The sequence below is a fragment of the Galendromus occidentalis genome, unplaced genomic scaffold (genome assembly GCF_000255335.2).
Source record: "Galendromus occidentalis unplaced genomic scaffold, Mocc_1.1 scf7180000077470, whole genome shotgun sequence".
Taxonomy (NCBI): domain Eukaryota; kingdom Metazoa; phylum Arthropoda; class Arachnida; order Mesostigmata; family Phytoseiidae; genus Galendromus; species Galendromus occidentalis.
The window spans coordinates 950,966-963,131 of NW_003805458.1; the positions used below are offsets into that span (position 1 = coordinate 950,966).

At 51.1% G+C, this 12,166-nt stretch overlaps 4 protein-coding genes across 4 annotated transcripts in view; 2 read left to right on the forward strand and 2 right to left on the reverse strand.

The window, feature by feature from the left end:
- Positions 1-6,184, reverse strand: part of LOC100904516 (serine/threonine-protein kinase LMTK2) — a 29,608-nt gene extending 23,424 nt beyond the window's left edge. The window contains exon 1 of the mRNA XM_003744561.3: positions 6,014-6,184. Within this exon, the coding sequence (XP_003744609.3) occupies positions 6,014-6,184 (171 nt within the window). The remainder of the gene's footprint in view (positions 1-6,013) is intronic.
- A 306-nt stretch (positions 6,185-6,490) lies between these two features.
- Positions 6,491-7,734, forward strand: LOC100897926 (ribosomal protein 63, mitochondrial). Its single transcript, XM_003744521.2, has 3 exons — positions 6,491-7,106; positions 7,266-7,400; positions 7,567-7,734. The coding sequence occupies exons 1-3, from the start codon at positions 7,006-7,008 to the stop codon at positions 7,700-7,702; spliced, it is 372 nt and encodes a 123-aa protein (XP_003744569.1). The 5' UTR covers positions 6,491-7,005; the 3' UTR covers positions 7,703-7,734.
- Positions 7,735-7,843: 109 nt separating this feature from the next.
- Positions 7,844-9,795, reverse strand: LOC100898074 (probable transcriptional regulatory protein DIP1378). Its single transcript, XM_003744522.2, has 4 exons — positions 9,684-9,795; positions 8,775-8,979; positions 8,494-8,661; positions 7,844-8,315 (listed from the first exon to the last, which is right to left on the reverse strand). Exons 1-4 carry the CDS (start codon positions 9,749-9,751, stop codon positions 7,926-7,928), a joined length of 831 nt encoding a protein of 276 aa, XP_003744570.1. The 5' UTR covers positions 9,752-9,795; the 3' UTR covers positions 7,844-7,925.
- A 369-nt stretch (positions 9,796-10,164) lies between these two features.
- Positions 10,165-11,998, forward strand: mRpS29 (mitochondrial ribosomal protein S29). Its single transcript, XM_003744562.1, has 5 exons — positions 10,165-10,306; positions 10,409-10,533; positions 10,708-10,812; positions 10,924-11,125; positions 11,247-11,998. The coding sequence occupies exons 1-5, from the start codon at positions 10,261-10,263 to the stop codon at positions 11,996-11,998; spliced, it is 1,230 nt and encodes a 409-aa protein (XP_003744610.1). The 5' UTR covers positions 10,165-10,260.
- The last annotated feature ends 168 nt before the right edge of the window (positions 11,999-12,166 follow it).

A 12,166-nucleotide genomic window follows, 5' to 3' on the forward strand; every position in this document is an offset into this window, starting at 1 on the left:
TGCTTCGCCAGACGAGAATCAACTCGACGGAGCTTCGGGTCTTCTCGGATGTCGGATATCCGCGAGTGCGATTACTCACGGTCAAGGGATTCATTCTCGGGTGGCCGTCGCGTCGACTCGACCAGTACCCGATCGGCTAGCGTTCCACCAATGATGGATATTGATCCCTGCCGGAACGTTTCTCACACGGAATAAACACCATGTGTGACCGGAATCATATGGAATTCACGATGGATTTTCTCCCGGGAAGAACATGGAATTACGCGGACTTCTTGACTGAGCGCTCGCCGGGCGTTGGTGAGAAGGGTGCCGTAGCGCTTCTGCAGCGAATCGCGGAGTCCGCTGCGTGGGGTCGCCCGAAACGGGCAATCAGACGGCAGCGACACGACATCTGGCGCCGAACACGACTTATTCGACCCAACGGACTACATGATTCTCAATTTGCGAAGTGACACTTTGATGGAGTATTTATCGTCGTTCGAACAGAAAGCTACGCTTGCTCCTCAACGACGTCAGGCCGAAGGACCTCGCACGTCAAAATGTGAGGCCGAACTGCCAATATTTTCTGACACAATCGTATAGATGCTAGATTATCGCACTCGCGAGATTTGCGACGGAGATGGAGCCATTGGGAGGGAGCAGAGCGGGCAGCTAATGAGCGAATGGCATATACGTTGAAAGCCCGGGATGCTCGAGCATCGGCGTAGCATGGCATAGCTCATGCTGCCTGTCGCTCCCTGTTCCCCGTAGGAAGGAGCGGGCCCTCGGATCCGAACCGGCAGGAGCCCTGGGACATCCGTCGGTTCTTTCGCGTGGGCTCCCTTGGATCGCTTTCGACAAACTTGTGGTCACGTGAACAAACTCTTGATCATCCCCCGACCTATCGCAACTCTTTCGACAGGCCGACAACAGCGTGTCAGAGAACTTCTCTTGAGTCACATTGGACGGGCAATCGGCTCGGAGGTTCTAGGAACCCGATTCCTAAACGGCCCCGCATCACGAAGAGGTCCGGCTCAGGAACTAGCTAGATATTCAGCCGATGGCTGTACCCGTGGAGAAAGGAAGATGGGGAGGCACGTGGAAGAGGATCTTTTCCCCTCGAAAGTCCACAGAGCCTCGAGCTCTCCCGGTTGTCTGAAAACTCCGAATCCAAGCACGTTCCTTTTTTGTGTACTAGGTCAAGCGACCTGATTCGCTAGGCACCGAATACGTTTTTCCGAGAGGGCCGAGGAGGCATGCGTTCAAGAGGTTAGGGACGGCCTGCAGAACTCCTAGTCGTGGGATTCTACAGAATGTAGGATTTGAACGTTGAATGGCGCTCCGATGTTAGGGCAGAAGATGTTCATATCGCATGGGACGATCGCCCGCGACGAGACGCGGGCCCTTGAGGGATTCCGCCAAAAGTGATCCATGCTAATCGAGACTCAATATGACTACATATACGGCAATCGTATCTTATAGAGCTCTATATACAGAAATCTATTGCCTTGAGCAGATCAGTAGGCATGTTCGCGCTCCGATGAAGGAGCCGTGAATCTGATACCTTATGTTCTTGCAAATTTCGAAATCTCGAATTGAAGGTTGCCAAACCGCGAAGGAGTATCTTGTCCAAGACGCAACACGACAGAGTCGTCGTCGCACGAACCAGCGGTCGAGAAACGGTTGCGAACCACCGAGAATTTCGCGGAAAAGACGAATTTCAAGCAGAATACCCGTAATATTCAAGTGACGCTCCAGTGAAGATGCCCGGGAACAACATGGACAATTCTGACTCCCCCCAATTTGATACTTTCCAGGCTTACGAAATGACGTGACCATAATAGATGACCTGGAACCGAATCGGAGATTTCTCCACAGCTGAGCAAAAGCTAACTTGGAACGAATCTCGGAAAGTTCCGAAGTTCATTGGAGCGGGATTTGATGAATGAAATCCTTGTACCGATAGAATCGCGTTTTTTCCCCCGTGCCGGAGTCCTATGAACACGGCTAGGCATTTGATCACCGCGCTATGTAACAAGACGGAAGTCAAAGCGGAGGGTAGATCGTGGATCGAACCGTCCTAAAGAGCCAATTGCTGACAAACGCTCCTGCCGGGAACTTTACCGCTGAAATAGCGACACCGCTAAATCACCAGAACCACGCGAAGCTTCTTCTTCTGCCTTATCGTCGATTCGAAAATCTTCAGAGCGGCAGGAACGTGAAACGAGCTCTTCAATTTCACCTTCTCGAAAAGATGATGAACGAGACGAGAAACGATGATTTTTGTCTTTCAATTCCTCCCTCTCGTACGGAAATGGTTCGATGCACGTCACTGAGGCGCAGTGAACTCGCGACACCGGAGCCACCTTCTGTTTTGTATCGATATGTAGCAGGTGATAAAATTAGGTTCCATACGTTGAACTTCCTTCGCGACCGATATTATACCTCGTGTGGGAAAGCTGCCGCGCTCGGTCACCCTGACCCCCGAGAGAACTCTCGGGAATCGCTGAAGAGACTCTTCGAATGCTAGTCCGTAGGATACGGTTTCAGTCCTTCACTGCATGCCTCGTCCAGGTCCCTCAAGACTCGACCAGGAAAGAAAGTGCCTGATTTTGTCCTGAAGGGCCGGATGAATTATTTAGCGGGTCTCATTTTGTTCCTCCCTCTTTATCCCGAGGAAGAGCCGCTGAAAAGGCCAAATCGCTAGACGTTTCTCAGGTCAGATCAAACAGGCATCCGCACCAGAAAGCGCCAGATAGTCTTGGTGGTCAGTGGTCACCGATGGGTTCCCTCCCAGGCTCTGATGAGGGGACCTCTCCGGGTCTAGGCATCAGAGTCGCCTCCGAGCCGCCTTCAGGTTTGAATCTAATTAGCACTAGCAGCTGCCGCAATGTCGCGACTGGAATCATGGACCGGTGCGGTTCATTAACATCTAACGAGGCGACAGGAGTGGTTTGCCTGAGCTCCATGCGAAGGGAAGCGCAACATTCCAATTTTCGAATGAAGCTATTCGAACATCTCCGAATCCATGTTCTTCGAAACGGAGGGCGAGGCGGGCGTCGCGGGGATTTAAGCTCCGGTCTCAACTTTCGGATCGTTCCGAAAGCTCATCGTTGTACCTACTTCGATAAAAAAATCTACGAGCGGGAACTGAGAGCGCATCGCGTAGGCGTATGAGACATCAGGCTCTCAGCAGGCTTGCTAAAGCACCCTCGGACGGAAGACGAACAGAGTCAGCCCTCGCCCCGAACACGCTTTACAACCGCCAGACAGCCGTATACCGGCCCCTTGCAAGCAAATTGAGCGTCAACGTATGAAGAGAGACGGGTTTTTTTTCTAGGCAGCGGAGAGGCATGGGAATTCCTCAGTTGCAGTTTGCCGAAAAGTCGGGTTGGGAGTTTGCTCCGGACCGGGTTTCAGACTCCGTCGCAAATATCCGCGACGGTATCAAGGGCATGCGTGAGCCTCTCCGGATCCGCATCGGAACATCGAGGATGGTTCCGAGAGCAAGACCTCCTGGTATCACGGCGGAATGAACGTACGGGCGAACGAACGCTCGAATGGATCCATTTGTGGATCCACAAAAGTCTGTTTTTCGGAGGGATGAAGTATCGCGCACTACCGGGTATCGACGACCGATACTTCGAACTTCGCCCCGGGATCCGACGCCCACCTGCAGTAAAGGTCGGGATTCCGAAAGATCGTGGCGAGCAAATAGACGAATCCTCCATCAAGGATAGCCCGGAGATCTACAAAAACTGATGGACGGAAAAAAATAAACAAAGCCCACGCCATTCACGATCAGTCATCTGACGTTGCCCAAGTCGCTTCGTAAGAGTTTTGCTAGGCCCACATCGTCCCGTGATAGGGATGACCTCGCCCGGACGACGATCACCCGCTCTGCCTCCCCCAACCCCTTCAACTGAAGCATGACTGTCCGTTTCGCTTCGCAGACAACAGCACTGTCTGGGCACAGTGAGGAGGGGCAATCCGTGTGACATTCACTACGCTATCGAATGATTAATTGGACCATGAAAACAGAAAGACACCGATCCCGTTCCTGCCTGGAGAACTTTGCCTGCGAGTTCTGTCGAAGCGCAACCCTCTGCGTACCTGCTCCGGGCCAAGGATTCGTGTGGAGTTGTGTTCCCACTCAAATCTCTCTGGATGGGAGCCATCCAGTGAAATGCATGGATACGCAGTTCCGACGTGGCGTGTGACAGGGAGCTCGTACGACACGCTCTCGAGGGAAAAAAATTACCGGACAGCGGTTTTGTCGAGATGTTGCCAGTCCCGGACCGTCACACTTCAGCATGGTAATGAGAGGCACATTTGCGAGAAACGCCGACAGACGCCATAAACATAACGGTATTCAGCGGGACTCTCTCACTGCTGGGGAGGACATCGAGCCGATCCGTATGACCTTGACAAAATCGCGAGTAGAACACCGGAAGGGGGGACCAAGGTCAAAATTTCAAGATCTAATCGTCATCCTCGATATTCCTCGTGCAAAGACAGGAAACGTCAAGAATGTTCCCAGACATCATCCGCGAAGAGTCGGGCAGCGTAGTCCGTGTGTGCGCACCGTTCTGGCGGTGACGCCAAAGGAAAGCGGCTAGGAGCAAGGAACGATCGACTTCCACGGGAAGAGGAAGGCAGAAGGCGATCGGTTCCCAGTAATTCCGTGCTCAGAGAAGAGGAAGGTTGGAAAAAAATCCGAAAACCAGAGCGCTTCACCCGCTGATGATTCGAAGCGGTGTAGCTCCAGAAAGTCTCACGGCAGCTTCAGCTCAGCAAGCCGAGAAGGCAGTCCGACTACCATCCATCGCTTCGGACAGTTATTCGCCCGCCCACACGCTGGGTAACGGGACGGCTGTTTTGGAATTAGGAGAACCTGTGCCGCTGTCTGAACTTTTTCGTGCAAACCCACACCTTCGGCACCAATTAAGAAGAGCGCAGAAGATTGGCAATGCCTTCGCAGTCGTTTGCCTGAGGAAACAGAAGGAAAAAATCACATAAAAAAGCCTCCGATAGGAACACTGCTCGACGCGTCACTGAAGACAAGCAACGTGAAGGGATAAGCCGACTACATAAGGAGAAGGGACACCGACTCAAAGTGAAAGTCTCCTCTCTGAGTTTTTCGAAGAGTAGAGCGATGAAAAAAGATGGAAAAACTAGGGGAAACAGGAAGCTTTCATTCGGAGCGAATGTGTCCCAACGGAGGATTTGACTCAACTTCAAAACAGCCCGATCGCTCAGCTGGTCGAGCAGTGGAATATCGGAACACGCAAGGGTACATTATGCTCGCAGCGTCTACATTTATCGGTGGCAGCTGTGATGCTGGTCAGAGAGCTGTAACCTTGACCAGATCATGATCGAGACGCCGGTTTCGGAGGGAATAAGCTCACTCTCCTTCTCTCCGGAGTCGTTTCCATCACGGAAGGAGTTTGGGACGTTGTAAATCACTCGATCGATCATTGTCTGTCATCGTTCCCGGATTCACGATAAAACCGATCGCAAGGAAAGCGAATTCGAATTCATTCGAATTCGGACTTCGGGAGGAGACAATACAGTTCCCCAGATAATTAAATTTCCACCTTCAAGAACTTGCGAACGGGGCTCGAACGACTTCTCGATACGTTCCTTCTTGAGTTCTATTTCTCTCTATCCGTGAATTCAGTCCGAGCAGTCAGCTGTTGTCGAGCGCTTCGCACAGGCGATCGCTGAGCGTGAAATAAGCATCTATGTATAGCTTGGTCCGCTGTACTGGAACCATCTGTACATCGAACGTCATGAAAATGACGGGTCTCCCAGTCCTATGGGCTCCTATTAACGGAAACCTGAAGAGTGCTCGCGAATTTCGGCAAATTCTCTATCCTTCCTACGCGTTCTGTCTCCAAGCGGAGTACCGGTGACTCCGCGCATGCACCCTGCCTCTCACGCTCACAACGGGACCGAGTCGACGAAGAGCGTAGCTGAGTCGTAGCTCGCGCGTCGTCCTCGCGGTGAACTGCTCTCTTTGAAAACTTCATACCTTGAGTCGCTCCTCTGAGCAACAGAGACAGCCTCCTACTGTGAGTAGGAAAGCCGTCATGGTGAGCACCACACAACCGATGACTGTTCCACCGAAACCGATGAGTACATCCTCATCAGCTGGATCGTCACCGAGAGAAGCCATCGCGCCGGGGAACACGACAACCCCCATCAGTGCCAGAAGAGTCTTCATATTCGCTAATGTGTAGCCCGTCGAAATATTATCCTCAGGGTGAAGCACAGTTGTCGCTGCTTTTCACTGATCTCTTTCGGTTCACATAGTGAAGTCGAGTGAAACTATCTGTCTGCCTGTGCATCAGGATCTGAGATAGGTATACTACGATGCTTTTGGTGGTGGCAGCGCTCAAAGAAAGAGGAGGGAGAGCACAGCGAGGGAGTAATCTTTCCCCGGGAAAGGGACAAATCCGCTCACATAGTGGCCGTGCCCTGCTGCTCTGCTGTCTCTGTGTCTCGTCTGACCGCGCGCCGCCGTCGAGTCCCGTCAACTACTCCGTATTCAGGCAGGGAAAATGCGGTAGCTGGGGTAGTGGATGATTCTTGCTCGAGTGGACCGCGTTAGCATCTAGATGGGAGACGAGGAACAGATCTTGCTAGCTCGAGCGAGCGATTGGAAATCCGGCATCGTAGTGACTCAAAGATTCGCGCGGGAGCGAAAGAAGTCGTCGGCTGATTCGGAGCTAGCGGAGTTTTCACGCTAGCTACGGAATAAATTATCACTCGGGATCCCGACTAAGCAATGAAAGTATATGGGGCGATTCCTTTCGGAGGAATTCTTATCTATTATTAGGCTAATTCAGCGAAGGCTCGTCAAGCTGTGACGACACGCTATTTTTCCCCTCCCGTAGATGGAGACCGCTCTGTTTTGCTCGGGTCTCCCGTTACCGCCGACGACGACCGTCTTTCGGGGTGTTCGCGAGTCGGGGAAACTGGAACTCGCCGCTCGTTTGGCTAGTTCCAAGTCTTCAGTCCAGGATGCGTCTGACACAAGTTTTGTTTGGCGTGTTCAAGAAGAAGGGTATACGAGGTCAACCTTTCCGATTCACAAAGCACACTCCAGGAAAGATTGATATCGGGTAAGCCAATACCGGCTATCGCGCGGTACTCCGTCTTTTACTTGTTTGCAATCGCTCGTACTGTCTTCATTCTTTTCGCTTTTGTTTTTCGACCGTCGCATCACAGTCAGTGAGCAGAGGCATCTCAAGTGTGAGGTTGAAAAAACTCTGTCCTTCCAGAAAGCATCGCATCGTACCAGATGTGAAGACAGGTCATAAACTGAAGATGTGGGAGAGATTGGCGATCGAAGAAGAGAATATTCTTTACATTTCGAACCCGTATCTCACAAAAGAGGAAGACCGGCATGTTCCTAGGTGAGCCAATTTCCCCAAGCGATCCGCTGGCCGCAGAGCATTAGTCTCTAGAACGTTCACCCGGTTATCGCTCTGTACCTCGATGACTGTTTCTCCGCATCATCAAGTACACCGATCATGAGCTCCTCGTTCGTGTACTCAAACATCCCTCGATTTTCTTCCACAGGGAAATCGTTCAACTCGGATGTAGAAAATTCGAGGCCCATCAGCGGCCACCGTTCAAAAGGAGACCTCTCCGGTCAGTCTATTTCGGTGAAATTCTCGATGGTCTAAACGCGACGAGACAATGGGAGAATTACTGATCACGTGTGGAATGAATAAAATGGGATGTAGTCGGATCAAGATGTCCTAACCCAGCTGGGGGCGGCCCGAGGAGCATGGCTCCGGCAAAAAAGCGAACCTCGTTCCAAACGTCGCGAACTTAACTCATTTTATTTCTTCAATAGATACAAACCTTATCAATGCAACAGAGCCTAGGAAGATGCCTATCGCTTACCTAGTGAATTTTCGCCGGATGCGCGAGTTTCAGGCCAGATTCGTGTACACGGAATTTACTTCCGGAAGTTCCTCTAGCGCGTCGCAGAATTTGCCAACCTTTTCGGCTTGTTCTTCACTAAGCTCTAGAGGTATCATCGGAACCCATTTTCTCCCCATGTCGCTCATCGAGTAGGTCTCTTGGAGGACTTTCGTTAAGGCGAAATGCGTTCCGGCAGCGCAAGTGAATTCGAAAATTTTGGTTTCCTTATCTATGATTTCCTGCATGTCTTCGGCTCCTCCTTCAATGCCTGCGCTCAGCAGTTCATCGGAATCTATAGGGCTCCCATCATGTTTGCCATCGACTATGACGTAGCCTTTCTCCTCGAAACGCTCCTTCACTCCGCCTTTCGCTATCGCGAACGTATGCTTCTTGCATACCTGGAATGGACGGATGCAAGTCAGTTATTTGATCCCATCTGATCCTCCGCAGGATTTTTCTCGCATGAGGCCAAGATTTCGCTGAAAACCCCAACCGAATAAATTCAATGGTCAAGCGACTCTGTCGCCGACAGCAGGGATGCACAGAAATTCTCCGGTAGAGTAATTCTTAACGCACCTGTTTGAAGTCATGTCTTATTTTCGAGATGTTGCTTATTTCCGCATCCGCCACGGCCAAAACTCCATGTTCTCCGAAGAATTCGAAGATGACTGATTGAGTGTTTTTCCTCGTCGAGGGGTCGGACGCTCGTTTGATCGCAGTCTCAATGACCGCCTTTGTGATTACCTTCAATTATGAGAGAGAAAAACGTTCCGTATCAGCTCCCCTGCACGTCTCGCGTACCGAGAATGATTGGGCTCTATGCGATTAACACCAGATCAAACGTCACCATCGATTACCTGGGTCCTTTTGGCTTGCTCTATTGCCTTGGCCAGGGTAGGATTGAATCTCGGATCGGGTCCTCCGCCTGTGACGACGGCTGCTTCGATCACTCTCACGAATCTGTTTGTGGTTGTTGACTTGTGCGCATCATTCGCCGCCTTAATGTGTCTAACATTCTGCCAATGAGCATGCCCGGCGAACCGCCTCGGCACCACGAAACCCCTGAAACACCCATCCTTAGAGAACTCCGTTCGCACGCGGACTCATCGCAGAAGTATAATCGTATTATGAGCTCCGGAATGTGTGAAATATCTGGAACCAATTGTTGAATCATGGCTTCATCGAATCTTCTCTTCCGAAAGAAAGCGATCGTTCATCGAGGCTGAGAGATCATATTTATTTCGAGGAAATCGAGGAGGACAGGATGAGCTGGGTCGCAGGCTCCCTCCGCCGGCCTTCGATCCGTGAGGCGCGATCGTGACAGACGCGTGCTCGGGACCATCCTCATGAGCCCACTTGCACTCGACAGGCTTCATGTTCGATCCGTCCGAGCTTCGTTGTGCTTCTCGAAGCACTCCTTGAGCTGCTTCACGAGGTGCTGACACTTTCTCCAATCACCGTGGTCGGCCATGCACATTTGCAAGTCCAGGTTTTGTTTGGCGCATCCTGATCTCTCGAGCATCTTCTCTACGGGATCTTCCTCGTTATCGGTTTTAGGCGACTGCACACCATGTCCCGGTCGAGACATGCTCGCTGAATTCGTCTAGCTCAGTGTTCTCGCGATTCCTCGGATCCTCTGAGACTCTCTCTAACAAGTCCACGGAATGCAAGCAGCCGGTTCTCTCAAAGGTCACCGTCTTCGAATTCCAGGTCTCGGACTTTTTTCAGGGCGATATCGTTTCCGAGCTCGTGTCTTTCCCACTCACCTCTGTCTCAGTATTTCCTCAGCGAGGAAACTTCTCAGTATAGGGAGAGCTTTTCCCGAGAACGACATTCTCAAGAAAATCAGTTGTTTCGCCGGTGTTCTGAGAAGAGACCGCGTCTAAATCTCGGAAGAGCGTCTTTCCCCGATGGCATCTTTTCCTCCGACCGGAGCACCGGAATCGATCAGGACATGATGGTAACAAGAGAAAGAATCGCTTCGATATCGGGAGCAAGCAGAACACGATACGATTCTCTTTGAATGCAACTTGGAACAGTTGTCGAAGCGCGTAACGCTTCCGAGATATAGCGTAGCCAAAAATGGCGTCTCCCATCGTTCGCGCACGCATTTGTGAGTTGATTCTGCATAACCTTCGAGTCTCAATGTTCTAATCCGCTGACAAGTCCACGAAATCGGAATTCTGCGCTTCGAGTCTGAACATCGCTGCTCGGTTTATCTGCGGGACTCAATACGGTGTGACAGACTCCTGCGATGCGCGTCTGAGGGAATCTTCTCGGACCCGGCAAAACTAGAGAGCTTCAGAGTATTTTCCGAAAATTTTTCTGCGGACCCTCGGACCGATGTTGCGGCCGCGCTTGAAAGAAACGGATCGATTCACGCGTTTAGGTGCAATCCCACACTCATATTCAGCGATTTCTTCCCATACGCCCCGTCCAGATGAGGCTCCCGGTGAGGGAAGTGAAACTGAATAACACCCGATTCTTCCAGCGGGCTCCCTCCTGCCTCTTCGATCTCGCTGCTTCTCCACGCAGCCTGCGATAGAATCCGACAGTGAGGCCGATGGCTCGAAAAGCGACCTCCCTAAACCATACAGAACAAATGTGGATTCGCCGGTAATGTTTTCGCGCTTGTCGCTCACCCGGGTCTCAGGATGCTTCGTATAAATCGCTCGAGTTCTCGATCCTCTCAGAGTTCTGGATAGCATGGGGGAAACTATAGTGAGGTTGGATATCTTCCTATCCTAGACTTTTGAATGAGAATCGGACTAAGAGGGCTTTGGGTTTCAGTCAAAACACCAGAGGCAGCATCTCGCGAAGTTTTACACGGTTCCGAAAAGCATCGAAAGGAGCTTATTCGGAATTTTCCAGCACACCAAGCAAAGCCGACAGCTTGTGAGTTTCTGCTCTGCGCTTTTCCCGTGGTATTCCTCTAATACGCTCAGGTAGCATAAGGTGACGGATAACGACGACCCGCAGAAAGTCATTTAGCCCTTCATTTTGCAGAATTCCTTCATGGGAGAAATGGGCGTGATGGTCAGAGAACCCTTTCTAGAAATACGGGAGTACATCGAGTCTTATGATTATTCACAACCCGCACTCCGCATGGTGGTTTACGGGAAATTGGGTGTCGGGAAGTCTTTCATTTTGGGACATACGCTCCATTACGCTGTGGAGAACAGCTGGCTCGTGATCGCAAATTCATGGAGTGAGTTGCTTTATGAATGAATTTGGTGACGCGAAAACTCGGTTCGATGGTATTCCTCCGAGTGATGTTCCCGAAAAGGATTTCCGAATGGACTATACGGTACGGCGTCGATCTCTTACAGTGCCGGAGTGGTTGAAACGTCCGAAGGATACCCAGCCCAATGCGGAGGATCCGACGATTCTGGAAACGCCAGTGGAGGGAGCTATCTGGCTCCAACATTTCCGTGCCATCAACGAACGTCTCCTGGAGAAGTTACAACTGAAAACAACCTCGACATGGAAATTCAGCGACACAGAGGTCATCGCCGAAGGAGAACCTCTCATAAAGCTGGTCGCTCACGGCATTGATCGTATGAAACACTCGAACCAATGTGTTCGGAGCCTTCTGCACGAAGTCAAAAAGCAGACCAACGAGGGTAAAACTAAAACCATGGTCGTTTTGGGAGGCGTCAATTGCTTGTGGGAGACCTCCTATGTGAAAGATCCCAAGAAACAGTTCATCCCAGCGAGAAACTTCCATTTGCTGCAGAGCTTCAAAGAAATTCTGAAAAACGATTGGAAGAACGCTTCGGCGGTGGTCAGCGTGGCCGCGCCGGCGCTATCCCTGACACATAGGAACTTGGAGTTGGAAACTGTTCCTAGTTACATGCCGCAGTACCTCTTGGGTAAAGAGGGTTTCGAATTCTTCGAGCCCTTCGTGCCTATCCGCGTAGAGAAATATTCTGATAAAGAAGCCGAATCTGTGCTCGAATATTACACCGATATGAATTTCATACAACACCCCAAAGGGAGAACAGAAGCAGCTCGCAACGAATTGAAATTCCTCAGCGGACGGAACCCTCGAGAGTTGCGCGGTCTTTGCGGATGGATATGAAATTTCTTCCTGTAGATTCCTACCTAGTGTATTCTATTCTGCGATCCCGGAGAAGGATTCGGTCCGTTCAAATAAACTCGAGGCGGGATTCAAGAGATGCGGACTATGTCTTTTTCGGCATCACATGTCTGACTCCAGAACGCAAGCAGAAAGCTTCTTTCGCAGGAA